The 19,659-nt window shown below is 49.1% G+C and overlaps 1 protein-coding gene across 24 annotated transcripts in view; it reads right to left on the reverse strand.

The window, feature by feature from the left end:
* The window catches only part of RAPGEF1 (Rap guanine nucleotide exchange factor 1), a 136,990-nt gene that overhangs the window by 55,028 nt on the left and 62,303 nt on the right, over positions 1–19,659 (reverse strand). For 21 of the 24 annotated variants that reach the window (XM_061433906.1, XM_061433905.1, XM_061433921.1 and 18 more), the window contains 4 exons: positions 10,116–10,255; positions 9,432–9,545; positions 4,888–5,066; positions 7–163 (listed from right to left, as the gene is read on the reverse strand). In XM_061433906.1, the coding sequence (XP_061289890.1) occupies positions 7–163; positions 4,888–5,066; positions 9,432–9,545; positions 10,116–10,255 (590 nt within the window). The remainder of the gene's footprint in view (positions 1–6; positions 164–4,887; positions 5,067–9,431; positions 9,546–10,115; positions 10,256–19,659) is intronic. The other 3 variants (XM_061433915.1, XM_061433924.1, XM_061433902.1) reach the window with 1 other exon arrangement.

Below are 19,659 nucleotides of genomic sequence, written 5' to 3' on the forward strand. Positions count from 1 at the left end.
ACGTACCTTCACTCCATCCAGCACGGCCTTGATGACCCCCTTCACAGTTGTCACCATCTCTTTATCTTCTGAGTTCACGCCTTCCAGCATCACTTGGTCAGACCAACGGATGAGATTGGCGAGACTTTGGTACACTCGGCTGTAGCAGGAGGAGAGGGCTGAGCTGGAGGCAGGAGGAGATTTTCAAGAGAATATTAAAACTCCAAAGCACGGCCATCACTTTAAGTCTTCTGTTTAGCACAGACCTAGTTTCTCAGTGACTCAGGTTTCTCAGTCCTTTCTATAAAATCTGCACCTCCTGTTAATAAATACACTTTTCCTCCCTGAACCTATTTTCTTACATCCGATGAAGATTTTGTGGAGCTTTATATTCTGGTCTAAGTTTTTTTCCATTTCTCAACTATAACGTATAACAATCCCACCACGAGAGCTTACGTGCTTTTTCAAACTTCACATCTTCCACGAGATTCAGATAACGTCTCTCAAGGAATGGCCCACCTTCCTCTCCTCCGAGTAAGTCAGAGTGTTGTACACTTCTTATTCTGAATTAGATAAAAACTCATAGGCTGCTCTCACCTTCCGAGATGGCCCACACTCTATGGAGTGTGTTTCTAAGTAAATCCACTTCTTACCTATCACTTGGGCTTCCCTGGTAGCTCAGATGGTAAAGTGTCTGCCTGCAATGCGGGAGACCTGGGTTGATCCCTGGGTCGGGAAGAATCCCTGGAGAAGGAAATGGCAACCCACTCCTGTACTCTTGCCTGGAAGACAGAGGAGCCTGGTAGCCTACAGTCCATGGAATCACAAAGAGTAGGACACGACTGAGCAACTTCACTTTTCACCTCTCACTTTGTCTCTCACTGAATTCTTTCTGTAATGACACACTGAGAACCTAAGCTTCAGCCTGGATGGGAGGGGGTTTGGGGAAGAATGCATATATGTATATGTATGGCTGAGTCCCTTCCTTGTTCACCTGAAACTATCACAAATAATCGGGTGTACTCCAATACAAAGCATTTCTGGTGTTAAGAAAGTAAAAACCCATATGTGTCATGAGGAGCCAACAGGTTTGTGGGGTTTTAGCAGGCAGGGTCTTTTAGAGAACAGCTTTTTTTTTGTATCTTAGTTCCAAGACCAGGGATCAAACCTGTGCCCCCTGCAGTAGATGAGTGAAGTCTTAACCACTGGACCACCATTTCCAACAAGGGAAGTCTCAAGGAAAAACCTTTAAATATGAGTTCAAAGAGACCTGAAATGTACTAGAATTCCTTCTAACATTGGCTTGGCTTTGTCATCCCCTGCAATAAACCATGGTTGAGAAGTCAGAGGAATGCACTAATGAAGGGTACTTTAAGAAGGGTAAGTCAGAGGCGAGGTGACCCATGGTGGTGGCAGAGGTATCAACTTCGCAACAACACAAAACAAGCCCCAAGTACTTTCGGAGGCCCTAACAATTGTAGAGTAGAGGCCAAAATGAAGATGTTTTATACCTTACACATATTTCTAAAATAACTAAAGATAATTATCCTGAGGATTTATGGAAGGAATTATTTTTCTATCTTTTAATATTGTGTATTACAATAGAAGAAGACCAAAAGTGTAGAAAATTTGTGGACTGCTACCTCCCCCATTAAAAAAAAAAAAAGAAGCTGATATTAGCAGCCAAAGGTATGCTTTTTCTCCACAGATATAATTGTAAGAAAAATACATAATATTGTAAGATGATTAAAACAGCTTCTAAAAATAAAGCCATTAAAAAAAAACACACACACCTGAACCAAACAAGGCTCAAACAAGAAGCTCTTCAGAATCAGATAAGGAGGAAGAGAATTTCCAGGAGACTGGTCTCCTACTCTGCCGTTCACTCTACCCCGTGCGTGTTCCAACAGGGAGAAAAGAAATGTGAAATAGGAGCCGCAAGAAAGCCAGGGTTTGGCTGCTTTAGAGGATAATATAAATGCAGAGTATTCAATGTAACACCTATTCTCTTAGGAAGGACGACTAGGAGAATAAAACAAAACTTTTAGACTTTCCTGGGGGCTGGATCATAGGTGATGTGGTCTTGAAAGGGAAGGTGCTCCTAGCAGTTCTGCCTCTCCTCCCAGATGAGGCCTTTTTAAACAAAGACTGGCCTCCCAGCCCCGCCTGAGCGGATGCCACCAAAGCACCTGGTGATAATTAGATGAAAGAGCTGGGAGGGGTCACTTTTACGTGATGCTCATTCCTACCTGCACTGGATGTTAACATTTTCCTGAAATCACCTAAAAATACTGGTAATTGTGTCCACCCTTCACATCATTAGCTTGGAGGAAGAATAGTCCTGTGTCTAAATGTAACAGGAAGGACATTAAAAAAGGAAGGAGGTTCCTATACCATAAAAATGTCCAGAGGACCAGTTCATCTGCTTCCAAAATGGAGCAAAGCCGTCTACATGGAGGGCGAGCAGGGATCCTGCTCTCACACTTCCGTTCATTGCCCACAAGCAGCAGCCAGCTGCTTGTTCACAGGCCTGTCACCACTGCCCTGGGAAAAGGGGAGAAGGGGAGCCAAAAGTCTGCCTGCTGGAACCCCACCCACAGAGCAGGCAGGATAACACTCTCCCAGCCAACAAACAGGCTTCCCGGGGGGCTCAGCAGTCAAGAATCCACCTGCCAATGCAGGAAAAGCAGGTTTGATCCCTGGGTCAGGAAGATCCCCTGGAGGAGGGCATGGCAACCCACTCCAGTATTCTTGCCTGGAGAATCCCATGGACAGAGGAGCCTGGTGGGCTACAGTCCACAGGGTTGCAAAGAATTGGACATGACTGAGCAACTAACACACATGTAACCAACAACCGTGCCAGGAGGAATGAGATGGTGGAAGGAAGCTGACAGAAACATTTGAGGGAGTATATTCGATCATGTTAGGGAAAGCAATAAAAATATCATAAATTGGCTTTTGAAAAATTTCAGGAGGAAAAATATCCCTTAAATGGTATTAACCAAAGGACTACCAGGAAAAAAAGAAAGGGAAAAAACCATTGTTTCTTGTGGCCACACCCAGGCATTTCTCTTTTCCCCTCAAGGAAATGGTTATAGATGTTAAGTAATTATAAAACCTCCCCACGGACAGAAACACACCCCAGACCACTGTCATATCACTTGATCAAGTCTCCCAGAGCTTGCATGTCTAGAAAGTAGCTTCCCCAGCAGAGCTGTTGGCTGACATTTGGGGGCGTGAGGCTCGGCAGCAGCGCGGGGCCAGCGCTCTCACAGGACTTGGTGAAGGTGGCCATGCTGACTCTCCCAGGGAGGGGGGCACACGAGGTGGTGGGTGCGGGGCTCCAGCAGTCGGCACCCATGTGGTCACACTCTGCTCACATAACTGTGAGTCTCTTCCCTCCTGGGACACACCTGCCTGCTGCCCTGGTTCCTCTGGTTGTCTTCTCCTGCTCCCAGTGCCCATCCAGCGCCTGCCTTGACTTCAGGTCTGGCCCCAGCGTCTCCTCCCCCAGGAAGTTTAGTAAGTGTGACTCTCTTGCAACTCGCCTTCCATAAAATTGGCACCTGGTTAGACAGTGGGGGAGTTGGTGTTTTCAACCAGATCTGAAGTCTCCCATGGTGGGCCCAGCCCATGAGAAGTCTATCAGAGCATTTCACAGAAAGCTGTCTATGCACCTGAAACCAGCTTACTGTTAGGCACATTCCCCTCAAGGAGAGCCGCACCGGGCCCGTCCACAAGCCGGGCACTGGGGACCTACTGGGAAAGCACAGCACTTGTCTCACAGAGGCCTCCATGGGCCTCTAACAAGGCACTGAAGCAACTGGCTGCCCCTGAGGCTTGGGTACATGACGGCAGCCTACTGTGGAAAATGAAGACAGAACCGGGCAAAGCCCTATCAACACTGTATCCTTCCCCACCAACTGGCTCCAGTGAGCTTCCAGCCAGAAGACCACCAGCAGAAGCAGAAGACAGGGCTCAGCAGAATCTACAGGGCCCAGCAGAAACCCCAGGGCAGGTAGCTTCTTGGAAATGAAGATACTGCTTGCTTTATCTCCCAAAAGAAGAAAATCATGCCCTTCATTGCCAAGGTCCAAAAGCGGTTCATGAACGCTTAGCCCCGTGGGGCTACAAGGACACTAAACCATCCTGGGGAACTGAGAGAGAGATGTTTATCCCCAACAGGCACCAGGGAAGGAAAACAGAGCCAGCAGGCATCTGACAGCCTCTCATGAGAAAGCTCCTGCAAGACTCTCACTGGAGATTACATTCAATCCTGCTTTTCTTTCTGTGGTTAACAACAAACACAGAGGCAAGCCGCTGACTAACCTTTCAGAGGAAAATGAACTCTAGCAAAAAAAGCAGCACTACCCAACAAAAGCTGACTCCATCCCCGTACCTGGCTTCCAATGAATCCAGCCACCGTCTGGGAGGACCTGGCTTGATACAACTCGAGGTTTCACTAGTCCATGCTCTACTGGGATTCCTCTCTGCCTTTTTTGGCTTAATAATGTAAGCGGTCAAGATCTCTAAGCAGCTAAATACTGGCAGGATTTGGTGTCACAATAAACTATGGTTAACACAGGGAACTGGGGAAAATGGGTCCGAATCAATAGGATGATTGCCAATGAGCCAGCCAGTATGAAAAAGGAACCCCAGGCTTACCCGGAGGCCACCCCCCAGCAGCGGTGGTGTGCTTCCTCAGTGTCGAGGCCTCGTGAGTAACAGTGACCTCAACCTTGGGAGAAAGCCAGGTGGCGACCACGGGGCAAGGCTGGGGGCAGGGGCTGGAGGGCTCCTTTTCCTCCTGGCACTCCTCGCTGTTCGCAGAAACGTTGGGTGTGAATGGCCCCCAAACCAAGGTGCTGCTATGCCTCCACAGCTGTAACACACCCCACAGCAACTCACCTGTGCTGAATTCGAGGGTCGCTCTGCACCAGGGGTAAGATGGCCTCCAGCACCTTGCTGGCGGACCCTGGGAGCATCTCCAGGACCTTCTTATCAATAGCCATTTTGTCCACAATGGTCTTAAAGTAGCGCAAGGCACTGACAACTTCCTTCTCTTTCTCCTCCAGCCAGCTCAGGTTCTGAAAGGAAATGTTAAGCATAAGGAGGGAGAAGAGAGATTAAAGGGAGTGACTTTTAAAAGAAATAAATAAAATTTCCTGTAGACCACTTTGAGATTGATGCCATTGGAAAGGGCTTCTTGCTGCAGAAACTAAGTCAAATTGTTTCCCTAAGGACTGCAATCAGGATACAGAGGCCAGACTTGGGGCAGAAGAAGGGGCTGGATGGAGAAAAGCAGTTTAGGTATTCTTAAGTCCCTTCCTAGACAGAGACAGACTCGCCCGGGGTCTCCTCCTCCACTACACGGAACTATCACTGCTAATCTCAGCAAGTATAGTGAGGACTGATTTGCTGATGGCTGTAGGATGCTTGGGTACTGTGCACGTCTATCCAGGAAATCAAACTGAGAAACCCCAGGCCTTTCAAGGTCCTGGGGGCTGTGTGAGACTGGTCAGAGGCATTAGTGCTCAAAGCCCATTCTCCAGGACTCCTTGTTGGATTTCCACATTTGACCTGCAGACGCAGTGCCCTCTCAATGAGATGAGATGGCTCTCCCAAAGGACCTGGAAGCCCTGGGGTGAAAGGGTGAGGAACTGGACAGACAGCAGAAATTCAGGCACTGCTCCTGCCACAACCGCTAACAGCATCCAGAGTATCTCTGCTCCTGAGGAAAGCTCACCAAGGAAGAAAATAAAAACACAGAGCCCTGGACCTCCCAGCATTCACATTCCCACACCCAAGTCTTTCCTCTTTGACTGGGGGGTCCCTTGAATCCACGGTCAGTGGGTAAACACACTCCTTACACTGACCCTGAGGTCAACAACCCAGGTCCCAGCTGGCTGGCAGGGAGAGGGAAACCAAGAATAATTGTTAAGATAGATAAATCCAAAAATGGATAATCTATTCAAGTAGAATCAATTACTTGCCCAGGGCAAATTAAGGGTAGTATATGTGAGGAAAACTCCCACCTATGGGCTCTTTGTGCTCCAGAGACTATATAAACAAAATCCACCAAGAAGAAGATAATTTCTTAAAAAAGGAGATTTAAAACTATACATTAAAAAGTGATACATAATAAAGTGATTATGATTCTGAACACTAGTTCTTTTAAAATAACGAGGAACGTCATTTTAAATTAAATTTTTAAATAGTGGATTTCATGGGACTATCAAAGAAAAACCACATAGATGGAATTAAGAAGTCATTAGTCCCTTTAGTGGGACGACTTTCAGAGACTTGATTTAGCTCCTCTCAGTGGGTGCACTACCCCAAAGGTGCCCTGTAGAGCACCAGGATACCATGCTCCCATTCCCAGCATGGGGGTCTCTGCCCTCACTTTATTTTTCTCTTTTTACCAACTGACACCTTTATTTACCGTCCGTTTCCAAGGGCCAGGCACTTGCTTCTCTAGCTCAAGGCAAGAGCGCTCTGCTTTGCCTAGGCCTACACGGGGCTCAGAGGAACCTCAGTCTGAAGGAATCATGGTGCCGTGCAGACATCAAACGTGACTACAACCACACTGGCTGGCTGGGCAAGAGGACGATGGCCACAACACTGCCACCTCAGCACCTCAGAACTCCTCAGGCGGCATGACGAAACGGGGAGGAGGCCGGAAATGTTTTAAGAAAATGTGTCCCCAGGTTTGCTAGGGAGAAAGGGGCTGACCTGAAGATGGGAGGCCTCCAAAGTGGCAGGTATTTCACAACAGAGAATTCTCCTGTCATTTGCAGAGAGATCAAACCAGGCTGCCCTGGGCTCCTAACAGAGGCGTGACACCCCGCAGAGTCGGGTTTCACCCATTAACGCTCCAGCAGATTCTACTCCCTGACTCAGTGGCCTCTGAATGCTGTGCATTCCCCCCACTCTCCAGCTGTTAAAACCATGGCTTCTCACAAAACGCAGCCAGCAGTCAAGAGTTTACAATGAGACACCCAGAAGAAGCAGGCCCAGGAACCAGGACCCCGAGGCCAGGGCCTTTAGAGGCAGGGGCATCCACCTGCACACTTCCTTGTGCATCAGGGGTTAGGGGCCACCATGGCGCAGACAGACCTGGAACCACCCGAGGCCAGCAGGCTGGGGGAGGCCGCGATCCCAAGGCACCACTGGGCTTCAGGCTCCTCGTGTGCAAAATGGGAAGACTAGGTGGGCTGCGCTGGGTGGGCTGAGGAGGCTTGTGGGGGGTGCTCGGGGAGAATATTTGTGGAAGCATTTCATAAAATTAAGGGAATAGCAGATTCTGATTAAGCAACCTTGGCCCAGAGCCCACACTTTCTGTGTACTAGGAACAGTGAAAGCTTGTGTGCACAGTCAAGGTGAGAAGGAAGACATCGTGATGCCACCCAGGACAGGGCCTGGCACAGGGAGACCCGCGGTAAGCTGTGGGTGAATCTGAATCTATTCCTGTCTACCTGAGCTACAGCTTCCCAGGTAACATCCTGGGAACAATGAGACTATACACAGAAACATTAAGTTGTAAGACAGTAAGTAAGAGTTAAGGATGACAGCAGATGACAGGCTATGGTAAGATGTCTCTGACAGAGTCAGCAACGCTCACACCCTGGCAGGCAGACCCCCAACACTTCCAGTCCTGACTGTGAGCGTCCATGTGGGTTTGAACTCACTCTGGATCATGCAGGTGACAGGGCATGGAAACTCCACCTTTCTTAAAGGGTGATGACCCGGAACCAGGGGATGCTCTTCCTTGGGGGAGGATCTATACAGCTCCTTCCTAGAGAACTGTCTCTCAGCCACGGCATGGGCATTTTAGGACAGATGATTCTTTGTTGTGGGCGGTGGGGGAGGTGCTGTCCTGTGCATTGCCCAACACCTACCAGCATCCCTGGCCTCTACCCACCAGATGTCAGTAGCACCTGCTTCAGTCTCCTGGTTGTGACAACCAAAAATGTCTCCAGACATTGCCAGCTGTGCCCTGGAGTCTGCAGGAGCCCCCCCTAACGAAAGGGTACTTGAATGTCAAGTTGCCTCTATCATTTCTCTTGGAATAAAGAAGAAAGCGGCGGGGAACGCCAAGAAGTGAGAGGCTGGAACAATTCCCTATCAGAGTTCACTAGCAAAACACAGTGCTTAGCGCGCCATTTTGCTCTGGGCCCTCTGGGCAGCGTCAGGTGACAACTGACACTCTTCTTGGTGTTCCATGTAAAAGCCAGCTCCAAGGGGCGGCTAAACAGATTGGAATTTAAAAAATAATAATTGTGGTACAGACCAAATCTTGCACTTTATTCCTCTCTTCAATCTGGAATTCAGATCAGTCTGGTAAACAACGCACATTTCATTCTTGCTCTCTAGCTTCTTTTTGTTAACAGATGGGGCAGGAAAAATGACTCAGTGAAAGACTCTGGACTGAAAACCTTTATTTTCCCTACTTTTAACTAGTATTTTAAGGTATTCTGCTGGTCAACACAAAAACAAGAGGAAGTACACTGCAAAATCCAACAACCGTGTGTTTATGTAGCAGGGCAGTGTTTGCTAGTGGCGTTAAATCCACAGTGGAGCTATAACAGCAGTTCTACAGACTACACTGTGGACAGTTACTAAAGAATTGAGAATCTACTTATCTGACAGGCTTGTCTTTATTTTACCTCGCTGAGTTTAATTTTGTTTTTATGTTCAGTTATGTGTGGGGATTAGCATTAGGTTTTTTAGGTATTAAAAAATAAACTTTCATAAAGAGTAAACGTAACATGGTCAGAGTTTCGACGTGATGTCTGGTGGCTGTGTTTCAATCTCTGGGTCACCGCTCTTTGTATGGCTCTTTGTATGGCTTTGCTCCATAGCCCTAGTTTCCTTGTCTGCAAAATTTAAGTTTCCACCTCCCAGGGATATAATGAGAATTAAGGGAACGAGTGAAAGCACTGAGCGTGGGGCTAAGAACAGGCTTGGTAAATGCTAGCAGCACAAAAGGAGTCCCTGGCTATGAGACACTGGTTCTGTGCTATCTCATCACGCTCAGGAGTCTTGCGAGACATTTAAAGAGACCTTACACTTTACATGCCCTTCTTCTTCTCAACTGTCCAGAGCATCTTAGCAGCTCAAGGAAAGAACAGCTGGTCTTAAGAGATGAGACTCACCCGTTCCCCCCGAACCCGTTGGACCCAAGCAGCACACCCAAACCAATCCCCGAATCCCCAAGCTTTCACCGTGAGCACTGGGCTTGCTTTGCTCCGAAGACCATGGAGGCCTGGATAAACTTTGACTTTTATCCATGGCTCCTTGGACTGTTTCCTGAACAATTAAGCCCACAGTTGCCACCCAACTGAACACAACGATATTGCAACAGAATTTTTTTTTTCCATCCCCAAAACCATGGGCCAGGATTCTGCAGTAGAAGGCAAGGCAAACCCAATTGTTCTTAGCATCACACTGACCTTCTGCCTTTGAGACCTGGAAGCCACAGCACTGGTGGACATAAACTCTACTGCCTGCTGCTCCAGATCCAAGGGGATAGGGTAGCCCTCTGGTAGAAATCTGTCTGTTGCCTCCTGGAAGAGAGGAAACCTGGATTCCTACAGAGCTTGAAATGGCCGTTTTAAGCTGAAGGGAAGGGGTTGATGAAAATCAACAGCTGTTGCAACACATCTGGCTTGACTGGCCCTGCTGAGGTTCCTGGTGTTTGAGGGCATCTTCAGTTGGGTTTCAAGGGTTTAGCAAGTTTCAGAGCGTGGACCCTGGAACCAAATGATGGATGTTCTGGACATCACAAATCTACGTGTGTGTGTAGGGGGGCAACATGGGCCTCTCTAGGGGCGTGGAGGCTGCATCCTGGGGTGTGAATGTGATGCTCTGAGCTGTGTTAAATGCCCAGAGGATGACATCTGGAAAAGAACTGTTCTAGCCAACTGATCTGGACTCTTATTAATGGGAGAAACACTCACCCATCCTAAAAGTTTCTATTTCACAAGGACACAGAAGGCCCCACCTGGAACTGTGGAGCGCTACCGGAAAGGTGCTCTGTACTGAAAGCTCAGTCCCCAGGGCATGAACTCAGAAACAGCACAAACACATTGTTCAAAGCAGGTGCAGGCCAGCAGAAACACCTGGAGTCAGCTTACTTTGTTCACGGGCTTCTCTGGAATCTTCACAGACACCTCGGCTGGTTTTCCCTTCTTTGATGGCGTCCTCTTGATTTTGGGCGAGTGGAATTTGTCCTTCAGCTTCATGGTGAAGGAGGAGAGATGAGAACGCTGAGAGTCTGAAAACAGAGGAGGTACTGACTATTAGAGGCAGAGTGAGAAGAAGCCATGGTTCATTCGCCTTCTGTGGAAATGAGTGTTGTCCTCAGGCAAATCGTTCCCCTTCTCTGTTTGAGGTTACAAAGAAAAGGAAACATGGATCCATTCGAACTCTTTTGCTTGCACCTTTCAATTTTTGCAATTTCCTTCTAAGTTAGGGTGAAAGCAGTCAAAATGGGTGTGGAAAACGAACACGCAAATACTTCCATGCGTCCCTATAGAGTTCATCTGATTATCTAACCAACGTCCAAGGGAACCGGCTAAGATGAAAAGACACCACAGTGGGACTGCAGAAGGGCTCGACATGAGATTTGGGAATGAAGGCCCTTTTGAGTGGACCTCCTCAATGTTTGGTTAGGGAACTGCAACAAGTGACATGCGTCAGGCCTCAGAGCTGGCCGTGGAGACTGAAGTAGACCTAAGGTGTTCAAAACCCTCAGGGACACAGTGAAAGACAATTTGGTTTCTCAACAAAATCAGGAACAAGACGAGGGTGTCAGTTTTGATCCCTGTTACTCAATTTTGTACTCCAACACAAGCCATCCAGATTGGAAAGGGAGATATAAAACTGTTGGTAGATGACATAATTTTGTATATGAAAAATCCGAAGCAATCCACTAAGAAACTAGTACTAACAAACAAATTTAGTAGGCTCACAGGATACAAGATGATATACATCATAAACAAGGTCACAGACAAGAATCAATTCTATTTCTACACAATAGCAAGGAACATTCAAAACAAATGTAAGAAGCATCCATTCACAATCATCAAAACAAATAAAACACACAGGCCTAAAACTACATTTAAGTGACGTACTGATATGCTACATCATGGATAAATCTCAAAAACATGATGCTAAGCGAAAGAAGCTAGTCACAAAAGACCACATATTGTATAATTCCATTTATCTGCAATGTCCAGAACTGGCAAATCTCTAGAGACAGAAAGTATTAATAGATGAGAGGTTGCCTAAGACTAAAGGGAGCGGAGAGGGATGGAGAGCGGCTGCTGGTGACTAAGAGGTTTCTTTTGGTGGGGGAGAAGTGTTCTAAAATTAGAATCTGGTGATCGTTACACAACCCAGTGAATTACTATAAAAAAACAAAAACAACTTTGAATTCTACACTTTAAAAGAGTCGTGTAGTCAGATATGTGAATTCTATCTCAATGAAGCTGTTGGGGGAAAAAACAAACAAACAAACCCAACGAGCAGCCTTCCTTCATTTACTACAGCACTTTCCAGGATTTGAAACCATCTTATTATTTGTGTGTTTATCTCCTAACAAGAACGCACTCGCTGAAGACTGTACCTGTCCTGCTCAAGCCTGCGTCTCCAGTGCTAACACTGTACGTAGCCCAGAGAAGATGCTCGGGAAACATTAGTTCAACAAATGAACAAATCGGCCAAAGAGAAAATACCCCACAGAAAGCACTGTTTCTTTGGCTGTCAGAAATTTATAGAAAATACTTGAAAATGGTTGACAATTAGGGAGAACATGATTCTATGCAATGGAAAAAAAAAAGTAAGTGTATTTAAAAAATAAAAAAATACACTCCCTTTCAATTTTCTCAGCAATTTAGTACTAAAACAAAACCAAAAACAACAAAAAAACCCTTCCAAATAAATGACATAGCACCTCTATTACAGGCGTGTCACTGTGTCTACTAGTGCTGGCTTATCAGGGGCCAAGCCTCAATCCTCTTGTCAAAGACCTTCAGGCTGCAGGCAGGATCAGATACACAATTCGCCCTTTGCAATTATCTAGGAGCCCCTTGCACTCTGGACTAGAGAGAGGAGCCAGGCCTGACCTTCGTTCACAAGGGCAGTCAAACCAAACCCAGCCTCGCAGCTGTCTGTCCACCAGCCAGAGCTGCAGGAAGCTCTTCTTAGAGCCCAGCAAGGACACAAATCCACAGAGGGCTGGTGCGCCTCTCTCCTCAGCTGGAGCTGCTCGACGTGGAGCTCCGGGGTTCTCGGTACCAGTCCTCGCGGGTGGCGCCAGCCCTGGGATTCGCAGCATGCCAGCAGATGGTGTGATTGCTCCGGCTCCTCTCCTCTTCCCCACCCAAGCAGGGGGGCCCACACACAGTTTATACTTGCTTCTTTACAACAACTTCGGTAATTCACAGGGTAGTTAAAAGGCTGGGCAGTTGTAGTCAGACTGTTTTGAGTCAACAGACTTCAGCAGCACCTCTTAAGTCTCAAGTTTTGTCTGAGAACATTGCTCTACCTGAGATGTCTGATGTGGCGTAGGTTAAATTACTGGCTGCGGTAATGCAGGAAGGTGCTCGTCCATGTGCGGGGCACATGGCACCTGCTCAGTGCCTAAGTGTGTGATGTGGACTGGCTGCAGGTCAGACCGGGACACTCTGCAGCACTGAAGGTGTTTCTCAGGATCCCAGGGAATGGCAGGCCTCACACACGCCCCTCTCTTCTCCCGTTAGTGCCGAGTGGAAGTCTCAACCCGGCCGGAGCCCGCTGGTCTCTGCCTCTCTTTCAGGCTGCTCTTCTTCCTGCCCCCACCTGCTCCTTAGAACGCTGGCCTCAGCATCCCCAACGTCACAGCACATCCTTCTCCAGACAGGTTCCCAAGTCAGATGCTTGGGTGTGACTTCTACCCTGGTGAGTAAGACCGAAAGCAGGGCAAGAGAAGCAGACACAAACGGGGAAGTATAGGCAGGATGCGTGGCTTCTTTGGTGGTCAAAAATCTTCAGAGACACAGACTGGGCAAGCCAGCTTCCTCCTCCTCCTCCTCCAGCCTGCTGCCCTGCATAGCTATTACACACGGGTAGGCATGGGGCTGAGGGATGGCCAGTTTCACTCTCTGCCATCAGGACCAGGGCAGAACCAGGGTAGGCAAACAGGGTGTGGAGGCCCCCCTCAACCCCCGATTATGACCGAGCGGCCAGGTAAGGACACCTTTGCCAGAGAGCAGCCAGAGCCACCCAGGAAGTACACGGCAACAGGCTCTGGCTGTCCCGGGGCAGCTGGGAGTCCACATCAGTACATAAAGAAAGTGCGTATCTACCAATAAATTTCCCTCCTTGGAGTACTTAACAGCCACAGATAGCCACCTCTAGCACAAGATGCGATAAATCAAGCGGAAAGAGCAGGTTCTTTGTCATGACAACCAACCTCCTCAAGTTTGGAAATCAAGGGCAGCACAAAGGAGGACAGGCTTCGACTTGGAGGCTGCTTGTCGTCTCTGCCTTGAAACAACAGCTTAGCAACAAAGCCTTTCGCACAGGTTTCAGGAGGTTTGGAAGGGCACTCCAACTATGTACCTGAGAGCAGATAAAGCACCATGACGACCAGTGACGGCAGAGTGGGTGGACACAGGGGTGGCAGCTATGTTAGGATCCTACCAACACGCCACACACAGACGTGTGCGACACATGCACACCTGCCACACACTTCCGGACCCCTGCTCACTCCCTCGTGTGTGTCACTCATCTCGGTGGGGAGCAGTGCCAAAGAGATGGTCACACGACTGCAGAGCTTCAGGTAACTTCACCGACCACTCTTCAACTTCTCACTTGGGAAGTTACACTTCAGGTTTGGTAAATGTGTGTGCTAAGAGATTTTCTAGCACTGAAATTAAAACAAAATTTTGAAAGATTTCATACACGAGTCTATACAACTTACAGAGAAGGAATGAAATCCATGCATCCAGTGGCCTCACCCACCACATGGAACTTCCGGCAATGATGGACACGTTCCCTGTCCACACTGTCCAACGTGACGGCCGCTCGAGGTTGTCAAGCGCTTGGAATGTGCCTCGTGCGACCAAGAACCTGAGTTTCTATTGGAATGCAGAGAAACAGTAAGAGAGGCTGGCGGCTGTCCCACTGGACAGCGGGGCTCAAGAAGCAGAACACTGGCAACCCCACCACCCCCTCCACACGCCCCGTCGTGATGGTGTCTTCCTGCCCAACGGCGGGTAGCTGATTCTGAATTTTGTGCTCATCACGCCTTACTTTTTATGCTAGTTTAGATCTGTAAGTAGAGTTTCATGAGTAGGTTTGTGAAGCTAACTTAAGGGATACTATACTGTAAGTACTCCTCTGCTCTTGCTTTTTCACTCAATGGTAGGTCTGACATTTGCCCAGGTGACGTGTGCAGAAGCGCTTCTGTTTTCAGTCCTGTGCAGTCCCACGCCTTCTGTCATGCTGCTTTTGTTCACCCACTCTTCTGTCAGTCAGCGCTGGGTCATTTTTGGCGTGTTTGCTTCTATAAACAGCACTGCTCTGACCTTTCTTGTACATGCCTCCTGGAACACACGCGAGAGCCTCTGTGACAAGAGCCCCTGGACTAGAGTACACACCACATCTCATCCGAGGGCTGCTGCCAAGTGAGCCCCGGAGGGTCTGGGCCTCTCTGCGGCCCCCGCAGCGCCACACCCACCAGGACCTGGGCTTGCCAGACCTGCACACCTTGTGACAGGGCCACACCTAACCAAAGAAACAAAAGCCTCCTGCACGTGGAGGCGCCACAGCTGGTGTGTCTCACTGTGGTCTATCAGATTTGCTGGGAACGACCTCAAAGGTCACGGACAGAACTTAAGAAAACAAACCCTCAACCACTGCTCGTGTACGCGTGGCTTAGTCGTGTCCGACTCTTGCGACCCTGGGGACTGTAGCTCGCCAGGCTCCTCTCCATGGGATTTTCCCACAAGAACACTGGAGGGGGGTACCATTCCCTCCTCCAGGGGATCTTCCTGACCCAGGGATCAAACCTGCCTCCCTTGCATTGCAGGCGGATTCTTGACTGCTGAGCCACTGGGGAAGCCCAACCACTGCTCGGTATGGCATTTGCACCAAGGAGGGTCAAGAACCCCCAATGACCAACCTGCGAGTCATTTCTTCCAGAAGAAGAACGCTTACATGACCTCACAGTCAATTTCCGCAGAGACGGCGTGATGTGACCAAGAGCAGCGCTGCCCTGAGGGGCTGCCACAAGCTGTAGGCGGGCTGCAAGACAGACACCCTTCTCCATCCAGAGGGAGGCTGAAGGAGAGGCACACAGCCTGTTCCCGGAATCACATCTCAACCCAAACCAAAAGCACACCAGAGCCAAACCAGCTTCTTCCAAGCAGTCTGCCAGGAGTCACTGTATCATCCTCGAACTTTCAATGTGCCCCTCGGCCATGCTGAACGGCCGTCTCTCCTTGCTGCTGACAAATGCACTTGCCCAGTGGCCTTTCAGACGTCATCTGTAGCAGCAGCTGGGATCCCAACTTAGCAGCGTCCCTGTCAGGGCTTAAGTCCGCCTTGGATGGGGGAGTCTACATAGCAACCACAGAGGACCACACAAGGTCTAACCTGCACCATGCGAGGTCCACCCAGGACCACAAAGTCAGGGTCAGCGTGGATGACACTTTGAGGCGGCTCCAAGAGCATACAGCCAACCCTGAGAGACACGGTGGCGGCTCCCCCCGCATGATGGCGCAGGGCGCAGAGCTGGGCCCACACAGAAGCCCGGGTGGCGTGTGTGCGCTCCCAGCACCCACACCCCGGCTCCCAGACGGGCCGAAAGGACAACCAGAGGGGAGAAGTACACACGGATACTAGCAAGAACCATTTTAAACATGAGGATTTCACATTTTTAAGAGGTCTGCCTGCTTATCTAGAATCGTACAGACTGTGACTGCAAGGGCAAAGACACACGTGAGAGTGAGCGGGTCATGGGCACGGCCGGCAGGACGGGGGCTCTGGAGTCAGGCAGCTGGTGCTTTAACTCGCGCTCGGCCTCTCTGCGCTGCGGGCTGCTCGCCTGTAGAGCCAGCATAACCTCAGGACCCACCTGCCCGGGTTGCTGTGAGGGTTAAATGTGATCCTGCATGTCAAGCATTTAGCAGAGGACCTGATACACAGCAGACACTGAGTCCACAGCACCCGCTGCTGTTATGTGATAACACCGCCAATGCTCTGCCAACACGCAGTATGGCAAAGGCTAAAAATAATCCTAGCCTGGCAGAGCGCAAAGTAACCTGATGTTTTATTTTTTCCAACAATTTCATAGTAAAAGATCCTCTTTCTTACGTAACATAGGATTATTCACATTCAAACACAGGGAAAACAATTTCTGGAGTGCCGCAACACCACAGGCTCTTATGGCACGAGAATCTGTTCATATTACCCTCTGGTGTAGGAAGTCAACGGATAGCTGTGATGTTGCTGGGGGTACTAATGGAAATAGCAAGCATCTCCTTTTTCCTTTTATCAGCGACAAAACTGAAACAACCTCATTATAAAAATCTGAGCACTGCAAAAACATATAACACAGAAGGTGAAAATCCCTCATAACTCCCCGTCTCTGTCATACAGAGCTGAAGTATTTTTGTGACTGGCTTTTTTAGCTGGGTGATATGCTGTGGCCATTCTTCCACGTGAGCACAGTTAATGCGTGAATAATGTCCTAATGCAAGGCAAACCACAACACGGTCAAACGGTCTCCTGACCAAAGGTTCCCAACTCCTGCTCTTCCAAAAACAGCACAGGAATAAACACCCTCCCGCTGAGCCCGCTGAGCCCCTGCCTGAAACTGGCTCCTAGAAAAGGCACTGCCAGGCCAAAGGGCATAAGCACTGGACACCTGCCAAGATACTGCCCAGCTGCCCTGAGCTGGGTGCAGGCCTGTGGGGGCTACGCCGAGGAGCAAGACCAGGGGTGCAGGCAGGAGATCGGGCCTGGGGACCCACCCCTGCAGGCTTCTCTGCAGATCCGACAGAGCTACTGGTTTTGCTTTACTTGTGTAACTGTCAGGATTAAAAACAGATTTGGAAATGAACAGACACTTCACAAGAGATGAAATCCAAATGGCCAACAAACAGATGATAAGGTGCTCAGTCCCACTGGTTATCAGGAAACAATAAATTAAAACCATATAGCAAGGCTACGACATACACACCAGGATGGATACAAAGAAAAAGGTGCAAACACTCCACGCTGGGGGGTGGAGAGCACGGGGCTCCCCCTCCCTCCATGGCTGCAGGGACGAGGCAGGACAGGCACCAGGCACTCGCTTCCCTGAGGCTGAAGGCTAAGTCTTCCTCACTTTGGAACCTGGCACTTAGCCCCAAGACTGGCACACAGTGAAAGTGAATAAACGATTGTTAGTGAGCACAAAGACACAAGAATCAACGACTGACTGCAACAGCTAACAACTACAGCATTCAACCGGCACCAGACAGCAGGGTCTGATTAGTGATGTCGATGGGATGGTTTACACCGATTTGTAAGGTAATTGTCTGAGGAACACCGACACACGAGTCAGACACAACTGACTCGTGTCAGCTGAGTCAGAGACAACCAAGAACTTTCTCTGCTGTGCTGGTTCGGCTTGGGTCACCCGGGTTGAGAGAATCCTGTTCAAGCTACTTCCAGGGAAAAGATGAGAGAAAAACCAAACGTTTCACTCTCCCCCTCGAGGTCTCCAGAGGACAACAGACTCTCCAACAGAAACACAAGGCCACATGTGGTTTCAAATTAAATTATCCACAATGTTATAATTTCAATATACAACTAAATAAAAATTATCAGGCGAGACATTCTACTCTTCTCTTTCTTTCATACTGAGTCTTCAGAACGTGGTCTCTTGCTGGACCAGACACTTTTCCAGCACCCTCTGCAGCTCGAGGCCCTGGGAATGGCTGGCCCTCCCCGTCCCTGCGAGGAGGGCTGATCCACTGGCCTCCTGACAGGAGGCACCTTGGGCAGGCTGGATTCAAGGGCTTCTGGAATGTGCCCTGAGGTGCACTTGCTGAAGGACTAACTGCGGGGGGCCCTCTCACCCCCAGGCTGGGTGTTCTAGACTCTGAGGCCCTCTGCCCCCATGGAAGGACTGCAGGATCTCAGTGAAGCCCCCACCTGGCACAGGGCCAGAGAGCCTGCGGAAACTCGCTGTGCAAGGTGAGAGGACCAGGGCAGAGGAGGGAGACTTTCAACAGAAGACATTTCTGACAATCGCAGCTTCCCAGCAACGCAGGCAGCAGGGAGCAAGGACAGACACCTGTGGTGGCAGTGACATCATGTCCTCTGCTTTGAAATGTGGGCAAAACGAGTGACACGGACCACCCCCGGCCGAGGGCAGCCCTGTGAACTTACTCCCACCCCACCCGCAGCTCCGACATAAGTGAAACCCCCTCAATGCGTGCAGCTGTGAGTAAGCTGCCCACTGGGGCCTCACTGTTCTCATCTGTGAAATGAGAATAACGGTCCTTGTCTCACCTCTCAAGGCTGTCATGGATGTGATAAGTACTCCATGTAAGGTTCCTTAGCACAGTACTGACACCTAGTAAACATCAGATAAATGTCATCTGCTGTTACCCAAATGTTCTGAGATAAATGCCACCACTCTGAATGGGCAATTACTATTTCTTCAACACAGCAGATTTTACAAAATTAATTAATGCTCATACTGCTGTGGCATGTGGAACTACCCCAACCAGGGATCAAACTGATTCCCCCTGTGGTGGAAGTGTGAAGTCTTAACCACTGGCCCACCAGGGAAGTCTGTTTTAACACAGCAGAATTTTTAAATGGAGGAGATAACTCACTGAGCCAGGGCTCTTATGACTGAGTATTTTTCTACATGTGTGTTTTACTTTAATTTTAAAAAGCTGTATTCAAAGAAAAAAAGTACAGCAGAGATGAGAAGAGGAGCTGGACTCTTGGTGACATCGTCTGAGCTGTTAGTTTTATTTGTCTGAGGCTCAACTTCCAGCAACTTGGGGGTGGGGTGGGGAAAGAGGTGAATTCAGTAACTAAGTGTCCTTCAGGATTTAAACAGAAACCACAGCCTCCACCAGGTAAACTTGTGCATGTGAACACAGCCTGGAGAGGACATTGTGGGGTGGGTGGCGGGCCTCCTGCCAGCAATCTGTCAGAAAGGGCACTGAACAGTTTCCCCTATACCTACTCCAATTATTAAAAAATGGTCAAATAACGGACGATATCCCACGAGATGAAAAGGGACCCTCTGGGATTTATAGCTGCTTCCGTCCCCGGAGCCCAACATCAGCAGCTAGTGCATTTAAACACCCTACTGGAAGCTGGGTGATCATCACATTAACTCAGGGAGGGACAGGTTCTCAGCACCATTTGGCAGACGCAGAGACCAGGTCCCAGGGGCCTGACCCCCTGCCCCCTACCCCCACAACATGCACACACACACCACAGATAAGGCAACTGGAGAACCACTCAAGGTCAGCCTGTCCCCAGGGTCGCCAAGTACCAAGGAAGGATTTCTTTGGAATTGACTCTGAGATTCTCAAAGCCACAGACTTCAGAGACTTCCAGAGACAGAAATGAGTCATTTCTCTAGAGTGTGTTGCTTCTAGAGAAGACAGAAGGGAGAGG

Source organism: Bos javanicus, chromosome 11 (genome assembly GCF_032452875.1).
Source record: "Bos javanicus breed banteng chromosome 11, ARS-OSU_banteng_1.0, whole genome shotgun sequence".
NCBI lineage: Eukaryota > Metazoa > Chordata > Mammalia > Artiodactyla > Bovidae > Bos > Bos javanicus.